We start from the raw sequence: 20,764 nt of genomic DNA, 5'->3' as shown, positions 1-20,764 counted from the left end.
ATTTCCTAGCTTGTAACTAACTATAGCCATGCTGAGGAAACATTCAAGGATGTTAAGAAGCCACAAGAGAACTCACCGTTGAACACTGCAATCAGAGAAAACTTATTATATGACTGTTGAAAATGAAATCCAAGAATTGGAAATTGTCTTTTTTCTATTTTATTTTTTTTATTTATTTACTTGCTTATTATTTATTTGTCATGACCCACTAAGTTTCATCAGGATTGTTTATAGGAGTATGGGTGAGGTTTTATTAACAGGAGTACTGGCACTTCAGTGACTACACCACTGAAGAAAGTGTCTCTTCCTCCTCCATCAGACATTAACTGCATATAAATCCTCAGAGAGGGGTAGGGCTCTATGAGCCCCTCTCCCAGAATTATCTTATTTCTTATGACAAATGTACATACAGTCATTTATTATTTGCCTTCCATTTGGTGTTCAAAAAAGGTTAGATGAGGGCTGGAGAGATGGTTTAGAGGTTAAGGTGCTTGCCTGCAAAGCCAAAGGAGCCAGGATCGTTTCCCCAGGTCCCATGTAAGCCAGATGCCCAAGGGGGCGCATGCATCTGGGGTTCGTTTGCAGTGGTTGAAGGCCCTAGAATGCCCATTTTCTCTCTCTCCCTGCCTATTTCTATCTCTCTCAAATAAATAAATAAAAATAAAATATTTTTTAAAAAGAAAATGTTACCAAAAAAAGGTTAGATGAATAGATCTTGAAGGACTTTTTCTTTTCAAAATAACAGGCTCTGATAGATTGTGGGTGCCACCTCACCACAGGGCATGATTAGATAACAAAATGTAATTGTCTGGTTGCTTAATCATTCTTAATCTTTCTCCATTTTCTTCCTCATTCCCTTCCTCAGAGAAGAGGCAGTAAGAAAGGTTCAATAGATGTTGAGAAAATCACCTGCGTTGAAACAGTGGTTCCTGAAAAAAATCCTCCACCTGAAAGACAGATTCCGGTAAGAGGCAAATGAGAGAGAGAGATTCAGATTCAAAGACACCTGGAACTTTTCAATATTCTGTAAAAAGACGGGTGATGTTGCTGTGCTTCTTTCGAAATTTCTTCATTCTGGGCTAAGACTCAGTTGGTAGAGTGTTTTTCTAGCATGCAAAAGGCAGTGAAGAACTGGGTGTGGTGGAATGCATCTGTAATTCTAGCACTCAGGAGGTGGAGGCAGGAGAATCAGAAGTTTAAGATTATCCTCAGCTACATAGGACATTTGAGTTTAGCCTGGGCTAGAAATCCTGTCTCAAAGAATTCTGCATCCTACAACGGATTGGTTATACTGAATCAGCATCTTTCTTCTATATGTAGAGCATCTCAACCTGGAAAACTTTTTAACACCAATATCAAAATAATACAATACCAACTTTTCTAACCAGCCCAGGATGGCCTGAAAGTCACCATGTAGCCCAGGTTGGCCTTTAATTCATGACAATTGTACTCCAGCCTTCCAAGTGCTGAGATTATAGGCATGAGATGAGATTCCTTAACACCTCACTGCTTATTCCCCCTGATTCGGCAGTTCCTTTTACAAACTATTTTATTTATTTATTTGAAATAGAGAGTAAGAGTACACCGGGGTCTCTTGCCATTGAAATTGAACTCCAGAGGCATGTTACTCTTTGTGTGTCTGATTTTACATGGGTACTAGCGAACTGAACCTGGGCTAGTAGGCTTTACAATTAAGTGCCCCTGACCACTGAGTTTCTTCAGATCATAGCACCTACTTAAAACTGAGTTGATTTTTTTTTTTTTTTCGAGGTAGGGTCTCACTCTAGCTCAGAGTGACCTGGAATTCACTATGTAGTCTCAGGGTGGCCTAGAACTCATGATGATCCTCCTACTTTTGCCTCCCGAGTGCTGGGATTAAAGGCGTGTGCCACCATGCCCAGATAAAATTAAGTTGAAATTTTAATATCATTTAATTTTTTTTCTTGATTACAAAAGTTAAGCATAATTAGTATAGTATAGGAACCGAAAAATAAATAAATCACAATAAAATTATGTATAAGTCCATTATCCAGTGAAAATAGCAATTAGCATGTTGGTGTATATAAACTTGCAGTTGTTTTTCTCCATTATCAATGCATATACATGCACTAATATATGTTGCATAATTAGAATGCAATCCTACTATACATCTTGCTTTGTAATTCACCTTTCGTTTATTGTTTTGGTATAAGGTCTCACTATATAGCCCAGGCTGGTCTGGGAATTAGGTTCCTCTCGAGTGTTGGTATTGCAATCATGTGACACTACACCCTATTTATAACATAATCTACCTTTGCAACTTGACAATATATGAGAAACATTTACCCATGACAATCATTATTCTTTTAAAAAATATATTTATTTATTTATGAGAGAAAGAGGAAGAGAGAGAGAGAGAGAAACCCTACATTGAAAAAAAAAAAAAAAGAAGAAGGAAAAGAAAACAAAAGCCGGATGTGGTGGTGCATGCCTTTAATCCCAGCACTCGGGAGGTAGAGGTAGGAGGATCACCATGAGTTCAAGGCCACCCTGAGACTCCATAGTGAATTCCAGGTCAGCCTGAGCTAGAGTGAGACCCTACCTCAAAAAAACAAAAAGAAAGAAAGAAAGAAATAAGGAAAGAAAGAGAGAGAGAGAGAGAGAGAGAGAGAGAGAGAGAGAGAGAGAGAGAGAGGGAGAATGGGCGCACCAAGGCCTCCAGCCACTGTAATCGAACTCCAGACTCATGTGCATCTGGTGGAAACCAGAGAGTAGTTGGGGCTCGCTGGCTGACAGCAGCTCCAGACTGAGGGGAAGACCCTGTCTCAAGGAAATAGGTGGATGAGCAGTCAGAGGAGGACATCTTATGTTCTCTTCTGGCATGTTTTTTTTTTTTTTACATGTTCTACACACATACCTGCATACACCACACACTTCACATAGCATACATATACTCTACACATGCACACACATGCAAAAAATAAGAACTAACTTTATATAAGAGTTTTCTGAAGCCATTTCAAAATAGTTCCAATTCCTAAAGAAATAAAGAAAAGAACAATGCTAAAAAGGAGACATAAAGGAAAGAGAAAGGAAGGGAGGAGGGTACTTAATAGGTTGGTATTGTATATATGTAAGTACAGTGATTGAGATGGGGAGGTAATATGATGGAGAATGGAATTTCAAAGGGGAAAGTGTGGCGGGTGGGGAGGGAGGGAATTACCATGGGATTTTTTTTATAATCATGGAAAATGCTAATAAAAATTTTAAAACAAAGAACAATGCATCTAGAGGTAACCCGTACTTTCTTCTTTCACTACAGAGAAGGGGTGAGGAGTCCAGTGAAATGGAGCAGATTTCAATCATTGAAAGGTTCCCGTACCCCTTCCAGGTGAGTTGTCTTATCTAGTCCACTCTAGAAATGGTTACATTCTTTCTTGGTTTTTCAAGGTAAGGAAATAGTTACATTCTTTTTTTTTTAATTTTTTTGTTTTATGTTTTTTTTTTTATTTGAAAGTGACAGAGAAAGAGGCAGAGAGAGAGAGAGAGAGAGTGAGAGAGAATGGGCACGCCAGGGCCTCCAGCCACTGCAAACAAGCTCCAGACGCATGTGCCCCCTTGTGCATCTGACTAACGTGGGTCCTGGGGAATTGAGCCTCGAACTGGGGTCCTTAGGCTTCACAGGCAAGCGCTTAATCACTAAGTCATCTCTCCAGCCCCTGGAAATGGTTACATTCTTGAAGCTGGCTTTCAGGTCCTACAGAGATGCTTCTTCGCCCCAAACTATATGTACTTCCAACTGGAAGCTTTTCCTTTAGTAAATATCAGCAGATGGTTGTAGGCTACTCAGCAAGGGCTTGATTTTAGCTGGACCAAGAAATGAGAATCGTAAGAACCAAGAATATTTGCTTCTCTCTTTCCCAAGCTAACATAATTTCTTTTTGCCTCTACACTTTAAAGAGAATGTGTATCAGTGCCAGTTCTGTTATGGTATGTCTTGTCTATGATGACTGCATTGAGAAAGACACTCTTGTTTGTTCACTGCTCACGCCACTTCCTTCTGGTTCTATCTATTTAATGGTGGTCATCTGGGCTGAAAAGACAGAAAAGGGGAGGGAAGGGGTAGTATTAGGAAGTTGAATATGAGTAAGACTTATTATACTTATGCATAAGCCTAAATTCATTCTAGTCTGAACTAAAGAACTAGTCACATGAGCATGTGTTTGGTAGATGCAGTTTAAGCCACAAACGAGAGTGAAATTTGAACTTCAAATTGGCTTGCTTATGTCCTAAGAACTGAGTAAGCCACATGCCTTGACCATATGAGCCTGAACAACAGTGAAAGCCAGAAAAGGAAGTGGAAAGTCTCAGGGGAGGGGGCTTTCTGTCATGGATTTATGAGCAAGACTAACAAGCAAAAAGAAAAATGTAAAATGTTCTTGTTCAGGTCCCTGACGGTTACAAAACCTGTGAAGGAAGGGGAAAGAGTGTTTTACACATAGTTTTTACTACACCATCATTTTTGTTTGTTTTCAAGGTAGAGGCTCACTCTGGCCCAGGCTGATCTGGAACTCACTCTAATCCCAGGTTGGCCTCAAACTCACAGCAACCCTCCTACCTCTGCATCCTGAATGCTGGGATTAAAGGCGTGTGCCACCATGCAGGGCTTCATCTTTCTTTTTTTAAAAAAATTATTTATGAGAGAGAGAGAGAGTATGGGTGGGCCAGGACCTCTTGCTGCTGCAAATGAACCCCAGACACATGTAACACTTTGTGCAACTGGCTTTATGTGAGTACTGGCGAATTGAACCTGGGCTGGCAGGCTTTGCAAGCAAGTACCTTTAACCACTGAGCAATCTCCCTCACCCTACCCCATCTTTCACCAAGATGCTGTTTGGCTATGTGAACAGATAGTGCTAAACAGTAGATAAATAAAAATTATCTTATATTTGACTGTAGAATTCATTATGTGATGTCTATTAACTCTGTGATTGGAACTACCCCACCCCTTTTTTTTGGAGTCAGGATCTCGTATAGCCCAGGCAAGTTCAACTCACTATGTAGCCACTCCTGGTCTTCCTACCTTCACCTCCCAAGTGCTGGGATTATAGGCTAACACCACCACACCCGACTTGTGTGGGGCTGAGGATAGAACCCAAGGTTTTGTGCATGCTGGGCAAATAGTCTGCTGACTGAGCTACATCCCTAGCCCTGCTTTGCTTTTGTTGTTTTTATGATAGTTTCATATGTATTGCATTTTGATCATATATACCACAGATTAACCTTTCTTATCCCCTTAGTCCCATTGTACTCCTTCATCTCATCACTTACCAGTGGCTATGCCATGGAAGAGAATGATTCCCCTTCTCCTGTCAACTGTTAACTGTCATTAGCTCATGGGGAAGGGGTGTGGCCTCCTGAGCCCCTCCTCTATGCATAACAGAATGTTGATTAGTCCCATGATACGTAGGTCTTGGTCAGGTAACCACAGTTCTGTGAGTTCATGAGTGCATTGGCCATATCTTATCCAAATTAGAGAGTTCCACAGTGTTCCCCCCATCTTCCAACTCTTACATTTCTTCTTTTTTTTTTAGCAATTTTTTTTAATTTTTTATTTATTTATTTGAGAGCGACAGACACAGAGAGAAAGACAGATAGAGGGAGAGAGAGGGAATGGGCGCGCCAGGGCTTCCAGCCTCTGCAAACGAACTCCAGACGCATGCGCCCCTTGTGCATCTGGCTAACGTGGGACCTGGGGAACCGAGCCTCGAACCGGGGTCCTTAGGCTTCACAGGCAAGCACTTAACCGCTAAACCATCTCTCCAGCCCTTACATTTCTTCTTATCCCAGATTCCACAATGCTCCCTAATCTCTGAATGAAGACAATATATATGTCACTTGTAGGGATACATCACTTGTAGGGCCAAGCACTCACCAGTCACTTATTTTCAGTACCTGATTTGTTGTGAGTCTCTGAATGAATTATCACTTCCCACTACTAAGGGGAGGGAGGGGAAGGTGGGGAATAAAAGAAAAGGTTTTTTTTTTGATCAGGGCTGAGAGCAGAACAGATTTGTGGGTAAGATAAATATTTAGGAGGTAGTTTGACAATATATCCATTTCGCCATACAACAATAGTAGATTCCTCCCTAGGGCCTATAGTCTTCCCAGTTATAGGCTTTTGATTTGGTTTTTAGTACCAGGCATGAATTCTCTCCAGTGAAGTACACCTCAAATCTGGTCAAAAAGTGGTTGGCTACCCTGTAAGTCATGCCACTATATAATCACATGGTGCATCTTGCCTGGTGGGTCAGCATTGTACAATGCAGAATTCACTAACTGGGAGGTGATTTAATTAATGACTTTTCTCTGCCAATAGCCTGTAGAGCACCTTTTCTGGTACTATGAAGACTGGCCAGCAGGTTGGAGGATTCTGCCTCAATTCCAACTTAGTCTATGTCCTTGAACCAATGGGTGTAGTGTTTTCAGCAATAGGGTCTTACCTTTCTGTTATGGTGAACAGACAAGAATCATAGCAATAGCCTGGATTGTTTTGGTGATGTCAGAGGCTTTCCTGACCAACAACTCACAGAGATGTAACCTGTGGCTACTAGGAACATTATCCATCTGTGTAGAGTAGCACCATTAATTATATTATTTTTATGTATGTATTTTTAAAAGATTTTATTTATTTGCAAGCAGAGAGATACATACAGGCAGAGGGGGGGGAGAAAGAGAGACAGAGAATGAGAGAGTATGGGCACACCAGGGCCTCTAGCCACTGTAAACAAACTCCAGATGCATGTGCCGTTTTGTGCATCTGGATTATGTGGGTACTGGCAATCGAACCCTAGTCATTAGGCTTTGCAGGTAAGCACTTTAACCACTGAGCAATCTCTCCAACTCCTATGTATGTATTTTTAATAAGTTTACCAAGTAGTAGGTTTTCTTATGGCTTTTTCCTATCTCCTAGATATTAGTTATCCTTCTCCTCACTCTGTCTTCTCACCACAATCTCATCTCTGTTTAAACCTTTTCTTTTCTTTTTTAGTTATTTCTTTTTTAATTAAGTGTGAATTTTATTGTATGAACACATTACATATGGGTCATATTCTCTTTAGGTTATATTCTTATATCCCTTCTCCCTCATCCCCATTCCACTGAGGGCCCTCTTCAGTGAGGTCACTGGTATTCACTATGAGGTCATGAATGTACCAGTCAATCTCTAGTGAGGAGGCCAATCCCTTGGGACAGTCCTTCCACACTGTAGCTCTTACAGTCTTTCTACCTCCTCTTCCACAATGTTCCCTGAGCCTTGAAGGATGTGTTATAAGTTTCCTTTTGTGTTGAACTCTCTGTAGCCTTTGATTTTTCAGCATAGATGAATTTTTTAAAGTTGATTTACTTATTTGGGATAGGGAGAGTGAAAATGGATATGCCAGGGTCTCCTGATGCTGCAAACTAATTCTAGACTCAACCATCATTTTGTGCTTTGACTTTATATATGTAATGGAAACTCAAACCTAGGTTGTCAGGCTTTGCAAGCAAGCATCTTTAACTGCTGAGCAATCTCTCCAGCCCCTTTGATGAGTTCTTTTAAATATTTTATTTAGTTATTTTCAAGGAGAGAGAAAGTAAGAGAGAGAGAAAATGGGCATGCCAGGGACTTCAGCCTCTGCAAACAAACTCCAGATACATATACCACTTTGTGCATCTGGCTTACATGGGTACTGGGGACTCCAATCTGGGCTGTAGGCTTTGAAGGCAAGTTTTGTTTGGTTGTTTTTTGTTTTGTTTTGTTTTTCAAGGTAGGGTCTCACTCTAGCACAGGCTGACCCAGAATTCACTCTGTATTCTCAGAGTAACCTTGAACTCACAGCAATCCTCCTACCTCTGCCTCCTGAGTGCTGGGATTAAAGGTGTGTACCACCACACCCTGCTTGAAGGCAAGTATCATAACCAATGAGCTATTTCTCTAGCCCCTCTTTGATGAGTTTTGAGTCTTTTCATTGTCTATTGCCTTCTCCTTGGAGGAGGTTCTCAGGCTAGCAGTGAGAGTAGCACTGTATTTCAACTGCCACTTCCTCTGTAATATCTTTTGGCCCCTGGCAGATGTGATAGAGATGATTTGTCTCATAATAGACAGTCAGCTGTCTTTTCTTTCTTTTTTTGGGGGGGGTGGGGGCTTTTCAAGATAGGGTTTCACTCTAGCCCAGGCTGACCTGGAATTAACTCTGTAGTCTCAGGGTGGCCTCGAACTCATGGTGATCCTCCTACCTCTGCCTCCCGAGTGCTGGGATTAAAGGCGTGCGCCACCACGCCTGGCAGCTTTCTTTTCTTGTCATGCCTGTGTCTCCCTAGAATTCACTGCCATCTGTAAAAATCATATTTGCTAACCAAAAGTGAGAGTAGCATGGATCAAAGGGGATAAGCATAGACATTTAGAAAACTTTTTGATTATCATGCCCTCTCATTTTAGCCAAATAACAATGGGAGCTTTACTCTAGGAATCTTGACTTTCCAAGCCATAGGCATCTGACTTAATTCTCAGTACCAGGCATGAATTCCTTTCCACTGAGTGGGCCTCATATCCAATCAGAGAGCAGTTAATTACCCCCAGAGCCTGTGTGCCATCATCGCTCATGTGTGTACATCTTGCCTGAATAGTTGATTTTGTAGCTTACAGGATCTTCTGCTTGCTTGACCCTAGGACTCCCCCCCACACACACTGTTTTCATATCACTTGTGTTCTACTACCTCCTCTCAAGGATTTTTCTCCCGTCTTTACCTTAGCCCATTTCTAACTTCCTGGTCTCTGCAGACCAGCCAAGTTGAACTTTGAGACAATGTTTCACTGTGAATCCCAGGCTAGCTGAGCACTTGCCATTCTCCTGCCTCAGCCTCCTGAGTGCTGGGATTATAGATGTGTGCCACCATGTCTGGCTTTGGAACCAATTCTTTTCTATTTCTTGCATCTCTACAACACTTAGAAAGATGTCTTAGACATGGTAGGTATTTTAAAAAATACTGATTTGATGATAGTGCTTCATTTATACTTTATACTTTTTGAAGTAAGTTTGTAATTTCAAATTTGGTTTTCTTTAGCTAATGTTTTTGAGAGATGGCCATAGTGGATACAGTGGCTATGAATTAAAACTTTTCTCCAGGGGTCTGGACAGAAGGATCAGTGGTTAAGCTGCTTTCCTGCAGAGACTAACAACCCAAGTTTGATTACCCAGTACCCAAGTAATGCAGGATGCACAAAGTGATGCATGCATCTGGAGTTCATTTAGAGGGGTTAGAGGCTATGGCATGTCCATTCATTCATTCATATTCTCTCTGTCTTTGCTTGGAAAGAAAAAGAAAGAAAGAAAGACACACACAGAGAGAGAGACAGAGACAGAGAGAAAGGAAGGAAGGAAGAAAAGCAAGCTTTGGGCTGGAGAGATGGCTCAGTGGATAAAGCAAAGCCTAACAACCTGGGTTCAATTCCCCAGTACCCATGTATAGCCAGCTTCAGAAAGTAGCACATACATCTGGAGTTCATTTGAAGTGGCTGAGGCCTTGGCATGCTCATTCTCTTTCTCCTTCTCTTTCTATGTCTCTTTTCTTTCTGTTTCTGCATGCAAATAAGCCAATAAAATTAAAAAAGAAAAAAAAAAGTTTTTTCCATGGCTGAGGAGCTAGCTCAGTCAATAAAAAACTTGCCTCACAAGGGGGAGGGGATATAATGGAGAGTGGAGTTTCAACGGGGAAAGGAGGAAATTACCATGGGATATTGTTTACAAGCATGGAAGTTGTCAATAAAAAAAAAAAAAAGAACTTGCCTTATAAGCATGAAGAGGACTAGCCTGAGTTCAACCCACAGTATCCATGTAAAGTGTCAAGTATGGTGGCTCATGCCTGTAATCCTAGCAGAGGGGAGACAGTGACTAACAGGAATGGATTCTGCAGTTCTATGGCTAGCTAGTCTAGTGAAATTGATGAGCTTCAAGCCAACGAGACTGTCTCAAAAGAGATAGACTGTAGTACCTAAGGTTGTCCTCTGGGGTCCATATGCTTGTGCACACATGTGTACATACACTTACACATGTGTCCACACACATATATACACCATGAACATGGAAAAAATGCTCCTGAGTTGTAGAGATTCTTTCGTGGTTAGGGTGCTTGTCTGCAAAGCCAAAGGTCCCAGGTTCCACTCTCCAGGACCCATGTAAGCCAAACATACAATGTGGCACAAGCAGCTGGAGTTCATTTGCAGTGACTAGAGGCCTGGCATGTACATTATCTCTTTATGTATATGTGCTTCTTTCTCCATCTTTCTCTCAAGTAAATAAGAAAATAAAATATTTTTTAAAAATTAATAATGAAATCCTAAGATATCATTTTACAGAGAGAAAAGTTTCTCTACCAAGAGCTAAGGGAAATGATATAGACTAAATATGTGCACAAAAAAGCTCAAGTTAAGAGGACTTACACATATTTTAAAAGCTAAGACTTTCAAAATCTTACATCCCTGGACATGAATAGTGCAGGAATTCTTCAACTCATGCACGTGACCCTAGCACCACAGCTGAATGAGCACTCTGCTTTCTTTGTTTTCTACCATTAATGTATGATGATATACCTTAAGTTTAACTGCTTCTAGATCTTTCTTTTTTTGTCTGAATCCTAATTGTGGAATGTGGTGTTCCCATTGCTACAGGTGGTATACGATGAAGGGCCTCTCTATGTATTCTCCCCAACTGAAGAACTGAGAAAGCGTTGGATTCACCAGCTCAAAAATGGTGAGAATTATTTTGAATGTAAACTAGTTTTCAAAGAGAAATGGGAAGAGAGAAAGGGAGAGAGAAAATAAGGGGTGGGACAAGGAGAGAAAAGGGAAAGTATAGAGGAATGAAAATGAACAAATGGATGAATTGAAAGAGAAGAACAAGAGAACAATGCCAAGAGCAAGAATTAATTGTGGGAGGGAGAGAAAGAGAGGATATTTTGTGCCAATAGTTTAGCATTCCATCATATGAGTAAAAGGTACTGAATAAGAATGAGTTACAACCCAGTTCTACCACCATCTTTCCAGTGCAATTTTGTAATTGTAAACACCTCAATTTCCTTATTTATAGATGAACATTTATAGAAAAATATTATCTAAACCAACTATAGGTGTGGCATGGTGTTCAATGATCATATAATACTTATAGTCCTAAGTATGAAATACCTAGCTCCCAAAATTAAATAGATGATGTATGAGAGTGCTTTAAGTCATAATCAAAAAACTTGAGTTCAGGACTGGGAATGTAGCTTAGCTGGTAAAGTGCTTGCCTAGCATGCAAAAGTCCCTGAGTTTGATTTCCAATACCATATAAACTGGATGTGGGAAAATATACCTGTAATCCCAGTACTTGGGAAGTGGAGGCAAGAGGATGGTGAATTCTAGGCCAGCCTGGAATACATAGTGAAGCACTGTCTCAAAAAGCGAAGCAGGGGGATGGAGAGATGGCTTAGCGGTTAAACGCTTGCCTGTGAAGCCTTAGGACCCCGGTTCGAGGCTCGGTTCCCCAGGTCCCACGTTAGCCAGATGCACAAGGGGGCGCACGCAGAGGCTGGAAGCCCTGGTGCGCCCATTCTCTCTCTCTCCCTCTATCTGTCTTTCTCTCTGTGTCTCTCAAATAAATAAATAAAAAAATTTAAAAAAAAAAGCGAAGCAGGAACCAGGTGTGGTGGCGCACGCCTTTAATCTCAGCACTCAGGAGGCAGAGGTAGGAGAATTGCCATGAGTTCAAGGCCACCCTGAGATGACAGAGTTAATTCCAGGTCAGCCTGGACCGGAGTGAGACACTACCTTGAAAAACCAAAAAAAAAAAAAAAAAAAAAAAAAGCAGGGCTAGGCATATAGCTCAGCTGATAGAGTGCTTCCTTAGCATGCACAAAAGCCATGGGTTCAATGCCCAGGACTGCATAAATTGAGTGCGGTGGCATATGCTTGTAATCCCAGCCCTTACTTGGGAAGTCAAGGTCAGACAATCAGACATTCAAAGATATCCTCTGCTACATAGTGAGTTTGAGGCCAATCTGAGCTATGGGAGACCCTGTCTCAGAGAAAATCAGAACTTGGTTTTAAGGCACTTTCTATTACTAACTTTTGACAGATAGACCAAAGAGCTTCTTTGTGGTTCAGCTTTTTCTCAAGAATGGCAATAATAATACCATCTGTCCTCACCTCTAGAGTTATCCTAATGGTCAAATAAAGAATATCATATATAAAAAATATGTGAGAGCTGGGCGTGGTGGCGCACGCCTTTAATCCCAGCACTCGGGAGGCAGAGGTAGGAGGATCACCGAGAGTTCGAGGCCACCCAGAGACTACATAGTGAATTCCAGGTCAGCCTGAGCCAGAGTGAGACCCTACCTCGAAAAATCAAAAAAAAAAAAAAAAAGTGAAATGGGCTGGAGAGACGGCTTAGCTCTTAAGGAATTTTCCTATGATGCCCAAGGACCCAGGTTCAATTCCCCAGGACCCTTGTAAGCCAGATGCACAAGGTGGTGCATGCATGTGGAATTTGTTTGCAGTGGCTAAAGGCCCTGGTGTGCCCATCCTCTCTCTCTCTCTCTCTCTCTAATAAATAAAATAAAATATTTTTTTTAACTACAAGAAAACTGTAAAGCACTACATAATAGAAGACTGTACAACTCCTTGTTGTGGGTAAATATGTCCCAAGGGACAATTTTGTGTTCCTTGCTTTGTGAAGATCTAAGCTTAAACATTTAGTTTTTTTTTTGTTTGTTTGTTTTGTTTTGTTTTGTTTTCAGTTTTCAAGCCCAGGCTGACCTGGAATTCTCAGGGTGGCCTCAAACTCACTGTGATCCTCCTTCCTCTCCTTCCCGAGTGCTGGGAATAAAGGCATGCACCACAATGCCCAGCCTAACATTTAGCTTAACATTTAGACTGAAGAGGGACAAAGATAAATTTGACTGTAAACGTTCCCAGTACAGGATGCATGTACATATACTTGTGTGTATATATAGCCACATGTCAAGTGACTGAGAGATTAACTGGTTGAGTTGACATGAGGAAAGCCTGCCTAGAGAAACAGGAAGGACAGCCTGATAACAGCATGGTTGGGTTATTGCACAACAGCCCTTGGCCTTAATATACTTTTCAATTTGGATACTCAGTTGTTGGTTTTGCCAGCCTTTTTCATTCCCTTGAAAGGAATTATGATTGGTAGAAATTATATTATCACTAAGTTGTTCAAAGTGAAAGAAAAGTACCATTTATTAAAATCTTACTGTCTGGGGAGGTATTATAATGAAGAATGGAATTTCAAAGGGGAAAGTGCGGGGGGGGGAGGTATTACTATGGGATATTTTTTATAATTATGGAAAATGTTAATAAAAATTGTGAAAATAAAAAATAAATAAATAAAATGTCAAAAATATCTTACTGTCTTCCAGACACCAAGCTAAATAGCTTATATTTATCACTTTATTTAATTCTTACAACAATCTTGGGCTAAAAGCAACAATATAGCACCTAATGAGCATTTACTATGCAACAGGTTCGGTGCTAAGAGCTTCAAATGCATTGGGTCATTTACTCTTCACAATAATTTTTTTTTAATTTTTTTGTTACTTTTATTTACTTGAGAGCGACAGACAGAGTGAGAAAGAGGTACACACACACACACACACACACACACACACACACACACATATATATATATATATATATACAGAGAGAGAGAGAGAGAGAGAGAGAGAGAGAGAGAGAGAGAGAGAATGGGCACACCAGGGCTTCAGCCCTGCAAATGAACTCCAGATGCGTTCACCCCCTTGTGCATCTGGCTAACGTGGGTCCTGGGGAATTGAGCCTCGAACCATGGTCCTTTGGCTTCACAGGCAAGCACTTAACCGCTAAGCCATCTCTCCAGCCCTCTTCATGATAATTTTATGATTCCTACATTTCCAGATGAAATAATTGAGGCTCAAAGAAGTTACAGACCTTACTCATGGGCTTATGACTAATCAGTAGCAGGGAGGCTCCAGACTCCATATTTGGGACCAATATACAATTTCTAAGTCAGAGAAGTATTCCCAGAGACTGACAGAGGAGGTACACAGGGCATTTCGATTTGTATCTCTTCTGTTTCCTCCACAGTGTTGCATATAATGCCTCGTACACCAAAAGTCATTCGTAGCTGTTGTTTTTAAAAAATATTTTTGGGCTGGGCATATTGGTACATGCCTTTAATCCCAGCATTTGGGAGGCAGGGGTAGGAGGATTGCCATGAGTTTGAGGCCACCCTGAGACTACATAGTGAATTCCAGCTCAGCCTGAGCTAGAATGAGACCCTACTTCGAAAAAAAAAAAATATTTGGGGGCAGGAGAGATGGCTTAGCAGTTAAGGTGTTTGCCTGCAAAGACAAAGGACCTCAGTGCAATTCCCCAGGACCCACATAAGCCAGATGCACTAGGTGTCACATGTGTGTGGAGTTTGTTTGCAGTGGCTGGAGGCCCTGGCACGCCCATTCTCTTCCTCTCTCTCTGCCTCTTTCTCTCTTGCTCTCTCAAATAAATAAAAGTAAAATTTAAAAATATTCTTACTTGGGCTGAAGGAATGGTTTAGCAGTTAAGACACTTGTCTGCAAAGCCAAAGGACCCAGGTTCGATTTCCCAGGACCCATGTAAGCCAGATGCACAAGGTGGCACATGTGTCTGGAGTTCGTTTGCAGTGGCTGGAGGCCCTGTCACACCAATTCTCTTTCTCTTTCATTCTCTCTCTCTGCCTCTTTCTCTCTGTCAAATAAATAAATAAATAAATACAAAGCATTTATTTATTTGCAAGCAGAGAAAGATAGAGAGAAGAGATACAGACAGAGAGACCTGAAAAAGAATTCCAGATGTATGTACCACTTTGTACTTCTGGCTTTATGTGGGTACTGGGGAATTGAACTCAGGTCCTTAGGCTTTGCATGCAAGTGCCTTAATTGCTGAGCCATCTCTTCAGTCTTCATAGCTATCTTTGTTAAATGATTTATCTGTGGGAGTAAACAGACACCACCAACTTGGGCTCTTTACATGCTCTTAGCCAAAAGGCCAAGCAGTTATGACTAGAAAGTTTTTAAACTTATTTACTACAATGGAATATTTTGGCTTGGTACTATCTTATGCAGGGTTACTGTTTTGTTTTGTTTTGTTTTGCTTTGCTTTTCAAGGTAGAGTCTTGCCCTAGCCCAAGCTCACCTGAAATTCACCTATGTAGTCTCAGGGTGGCCTTGAATTCATGGTGATCCTCCTACTTCTGCCTCCCAAGTGCTGGGATTAAAGGCATGAGCCACCATGCCTGGTTTATGCAAGGTTACTCTTAGCAGTACTGTGCATATTTTTAGATCAGCCTGAGTCTTTGTCCCAGTGCTTGTTACAGTCAGTTTTCAATTTTCTTTGCTTTGATCAGTTATCTGATACCAACATCCCTGGATATCTTTTTTAAAATAGTTTATTTATTTGTTTCCATGCACAAGAGAAGGGGAGAAAGAAGCATATACAGAAAGAGAGAATGGCACTCCAGGACCTCTAGCCACTGCACATGGACTCCAAGTGCATGTGCCACTTTGTGTATCTGGCTTACATGGGTCCTGGGGAATCAAACCTGGGTCCTTTGGCTTTGTAGGCAAGTGTCTTACCCACTAAGCCATCTCTCCAGCCCCCTGGATATTTTTTCTAACTCAATTCATGATAAGATTCTTGGGAGTCCACTGAATAGTAAACAGTAATTATATCTATCTACAAGCCACTCTTTGCAAATTACTTTGAATTCTGAAAGAGTTTTTGAACCTAGCAATCCTAGAGGGGAGATGGAGCTGCTGTGTATATGTAGGCAGGATCAGCCTACATAAAATTAAAAAAAAAATCAACCTACCCCAGTGGCCCTAGAAATATTGGAAACATATTGTTTTCCTCCTAGAGGCAGACTCGCCTTCATTCCTCCTTCAGCTCAGCTATGCTTATTATTCTATAAACACAGAAAGCCTAATTCTTCAAGCTCTCACTAAAGAAAATATCTCTAAATGATGACTCAGGCTGGCTCACACTTGTTATCCAAACACTTGTAAGATAGGCAGGAGGAATTTGGTGAATGGAGGCTAGCCTGTGTTATATATATAGTGAGTTCCAAGTCAACTTAGGCAATAGAATGAGACACTGTCTCAAAAAGAAAAACAACAACAAAGATGACTCAGGAACTGGGAAACAAGAAATTGGCATACTAAAATGTGGAAAGTTTGGCCTGGACACATTATTTCCCCATCCGAAAAACAAATATCATAATCTACACCAGCCTTACAGGAAGATTGTAATGGCTATGGGGAAACAGATATTTCTGTTGTTGAGTTCTGGAGCCATGGCTGGTCTTATCATGTTTATCTATGATACTCATCATGACAGCCCACTGAAGACAACTGCTCAGGAACTGGCTGGGGCAGGGCACACAGACAGGCAGAATGGTCATGTGAACTAGTTGGTCTGTTGTCTGATATCTTAAGGGGGTTTGAAGAGGGGACAGTTACTAGAAACTCAAACCTCTGTCAAAGAGGAACACATGCAAATGATATATTCTTTGGCAAGTCGTATATGATCTCTCTCTCTTCTCTCCTGCAACAGTAATCCGGTACAATAGTGACCTGGTACAGAAATATCACCCTTGCTTCTGGATTGATGGGCAGTATCTCTGCTGCTCTCAGACAGCCAAAAATGCTATGGGCTGCCAAATTTTGGAGAACAGAAATGGAAGTAAGAGATCGCATCAATATATTTTCTCCCACACTTGTCTTTGTGTGTGTGTGTGTGTGTGTGTGTGTGTGTGTGTATGTGCGTGTGTATGTGTGTTGGTGGATTGGAGCTCAGGGCTTTATACACCTACACCCCCAACCCAAGTTTTGCATCGTTTGACAGTATTTCCATCATAGTTCCAAGGGTCTGTTAAATTTAGGAGCATAGCAAAAAGTTGCATTTAGGCCACTGCACAATGGGGTTCAGGGAGGACACTAGTGCTTGATGAAATCCAGTTGGTGTTCTGCATTCTAAGTCCTATAACCAGTTACCCAAAGTCTTTGTAATTTGCCTAAAGGAACCGTGTACAGCAACAAAACCACAGACCAAATCTATCTCTGGGCCTTTCCCTAAAATGCATTCCATATCATAACTGGTTTCTTGTTTTGCAGGCTTAAAACCTGGAAGTTCTCATCGAAAAACAAAAAAGCCTCTCCCCCCTACCCCAGAGGAGGACCAGGTATAGAGCGGAATTGCATACTGCTATTGCTTAAATGAAAATCTATAGTCAAACCCTGAAAACACACTAAATTCAGAATTCCCTGGAACTTGAATTGCTAACTGTTGTTCATGCTATGGGAAGGGATATTTGCTCATCCACTTAGGATTTCCTCTTCAATGAAAAAACAGAGCTACATAGTAGCAATAATTCAATCTTATCACCTATTTTAAAAAATGCTTTTCTCCATAGTGAATTCCAGGTCAGCCTGGGCTAGAGTGAGACCCTATCTCGAAAAAGTAAAAAAAAAAAAAAAAAAAAAAATGCTTTTGAGATATACCATCATGTATTACAGGCTAGTCTCACACTTGTTATTTAGCCAAGGATGACTTTGAAATTCTGATCCTTCTGCCTCCACCTCCTGAGTGCTGGGATTATAGGTTTATACTGCCATACCCAGTTTATTCAGTGCTGGATATTCAACCCAGAGTGTATCAGTTACCTTTTCATATCTGGAGCAAAATACCCAACAAGAGGCAGTTTAGGGAAGAAAAGAGGTTACTTTGGTATATAGATGCAGAAGGTAGAGTTCATCGTGGCAGGGAAAACATGGCAGGAACCTGAAACTGGCATCACATTCTCACATTAGTAGGAAGCAAGTAGAGAGCAATGGCTTCTGGTGGTCAGCTAGCTCTGTCCTTATTAAACTGTTATGGGAAACTGAGTCACACAGAGATGGCACCAGAGAGAGAAAGAGTAGAGAATCAGAAAATTTCTTCATGTTGACATGGAATCAGGGTAATAACTTCCAAAGGCTAAATGCTGAGATCTGATAGCTCAGAATTATTGAGTTATTCTTTTTATTTGTTTGTTTGTTTTTCAAGGTAGGGTATCACTGTAGCTCAGGCTGACCTGGAATTCACTCTGTAGTCTCAGGGTCAGCCTGAACTCATGGTGATCCTCCTACTTCTGCCTCCTGAGCACTGGGATTAAAGACATGAACCACCACATCTGGTTTTAGCTCAGAGTTTTTATAGACAGTATGGCATGCAATCTGACATAATCTTGAGTTCTTTATAATATTGGTGGGTTACAAGTTTCTAAGGTTACATAATTTTTGGACAAAAACAGAAAATTCTTTAGCAGTCAGTGATAATAAAGCACAAATGTAGAACAGAAAGCTGTTTGTCCAGGGAGGTTTTTGTCTGTGGCTGCACTAACCACATCACATACAAGCAGGCTGCAGCTGCATAGATAGGGAGGAAACTCAGGCTCATGCTGTCTCCCTGGTAAAGGCTTTTTGTGATACAAACTTGTGTTTTAGAGTATAATACAGTATGTGACCCCCAGCTTATGGAATGGAACCACCCACAGGTAGAATGGGTTAGAGTGGGTCTTCCCACCACAATTAATCTAGAAAATCCCTAAAAGATATTTGTTTCTGTCACAATTCTAAACTCTGTCAAGTTGACAACCAGACATTAACCATATAGGGCTTCATGCATGTCACACAAGCATTCTACCAACTAAGCTACATCCTCGGCCCATGGTATTTTATTTTATTTTTGAGGTAGGGTTTCACTCTAGCTCAGGCTGATCCGGATCTCATTCTAGTCCCACAGGCTGGCCTCAAGCTTACAGCAGTCCTACCTCTGCCTCCTGAGTTCTGGGATTAAGGGCATGCATCACCACACCTGGCTCTCAGCCAATGTTATTTTAATAAAAGGCATTTTAAGGCTGGGGGGATTGCTCAGTGGTTAAGTGCATATCTTGTACTAGTATGAGAGCCTAAGGGGGCCTGACACTACTGGAGTTCAAATCTTTAGAGCCTATGTAAACAGCTGTGTGTGACCACATGAACCTGTAACCCCAGGCCCAAAAGGGAGCAGAGTCCAGGAAATCACCAGGCTCACAATAAAATGGCAAGCTTTGATTTCAGTAAGAGAGAAATTATGAGAAAGAGTGGAGTGGGACACGTGCTATTCTCTCTGGCCACCACAGAGGAGCGCCCTCTGGTGCAGGCGAGCACATGGAGTGCTGCGAAGGCATATACACCATATACACCTCACCACATACACTGTGAGCATACACACACACATTGCAAAAAAAAAGTATTTAAAAAATTTTTCACAAGGGCTAGGGAGATGACTCAGTGGGTAATGCTGCACAAGCATGAAGAACTAGTTTCAGATTTCCAGCATCAAAGTAAAAGTTTTAACTTGTCTACAGGCACTGTGTGCAACAGCAAAGCTCTGGACCACACATGTTTACGGTCCCTTCCCTACAAGGCACTTCTTATAATAAGTGGTGCATTCCTGTAACTCCAGCACTGGGGAAGCAGAGAAAGGAGGATCCAAGGTCTTGCTGCATAGCTGGTTAAATCCAATCTGTGAGTTCTGGGTTTAATAGGAGAGCCTGACTCAGAAAGTAAGGTGGGGCATGGTGGCACATGCCTTTAATTCCAGCACTCAGGAGGTTAAAGTAGGAGGATCAATGTGAATTCAAAGCCAGCCTGAGCTACAGAGTGAGATCCAGGTCACCGTGTGCCAGAGTGAGACCTTGCTTCAAAGGGAAAAGAAAAGAAAGCTGGGCGGGGTGGCACACGGCCTTTAATCCCAGCACTCGGGAGGCAGGAGTAGGAGGATCGCCATGAGTTCAAGGCCACCCTGAGACTACACAGTAAATTCCAGGTCAGCCTGGACTAGAGTGAAATCCTACCTCAAAAAACAAACAAAAAATAGTATAAAGGGAAAAGAAGAGAAAAGAAAAGAAAAGGCAGAGAGAAAGGTAGAAGGAAGGCAGGCAAGCAGGCAGGCAAAGCTAGGAATCATTAAAAAATGTATGGTACAAGCCAGGCATGGTGGCGCACACCTTTAATCCCAGCACTCGGGAGGCAGAGGTGGGAGGATTGCTGTGAGTTCGAGGCTACCCTGAGACTTCATAGTGAATTCCAGGTCATCCTGGGTGAAACCCTACCTCAAAAAACAAAAAACAAACAAACAAACAAACAAAAAAAAGTATGGTGGAGCCTAATTGAGGAAGACACCCAACATTGACCTCTGGCTTCTACACAGAGCACCCACATAACATGTGCATTCACACCCACATACATGCATGAACACACACACACACACACACACACACACACACATATATATATATACTCACATACAGAACACAGACATAAACATACACAAAATTTAAATTAAAAATAATGAAAAATGTTTTCAAACACACAGGAAAACTAAAAAAAATTAGCACTAAACACCTACATACCCAATACCCACTTGGGGATTCTGCCACTAACATTTTCTTTCTCTGTATTTATTTACTTACTTATTTACTTATTGGAGACACCATCCAGCTATGTAACCCCCGTTGGTTTCAAACTCTCTTTTTATTTTTTTTAAGAACTATATTTTATATATTTATTTGACAGAGAGAAAGGGGGAAAGAAAGAGAGAGAATGGGCATGCTAGGGTCTCCAGCCACTCCAAACAAACTCCAGATGCATG

General features: G+C 41.3%; 1 protein-coding gene across 1 annotated transcript in view; it reads left to right on the top strand.

The window, feature by feature from the left end:
- The window catches only part of Btk (Bruton tyrosine kinase), a 51,716-nt gene that overhangs the window by 16,157 nt on the left and 14,795 nt on the right, over nt 1–20,764 (top strand). The window contains exons 3-7 of the mRNA XM_045140383.1: nt 866–964; nt 3,302–3,370; nt 10,688–10,769; nt 16,643–16,771; nt 17,203–17,270. Of these exons, the coding sequence (XP_044996318.1) occupies nt 866–964; nt 3,302–3,370; nt 10,688–10,769; nt 16,643–16,771; nt 17,203–17,270 (447 nt within the window). The remainder of the gene's footprint in view (nt 1–865; nt 965–3,301; nt 3,371–10,687; nt 10,770–16,642; nt 16,772–17,202; nt 17,271–20,764) is intronic.

The sequence above is a fragment of the Jaculus jaculus genome, chromosome X (genome assembly GCF_020740685.1).
Source record: "Jaculus jaculus isolate mJacJac1 chromosome X, mJacJac1.mat.Y.cur, whole genome shotgun sequence".
Classification (NCBI taxonomy): domain Eukaryota; kingdom Metazoa; phylum Chordata; class Mammalia; order Rodentia; family Dipodidae; genus Jaculus; species Jaculus jaculus.
Note: the sequence above shows the minus strand (reverse complement) of the source record. Positions and strands in the feature narration are given on the sequence as shown.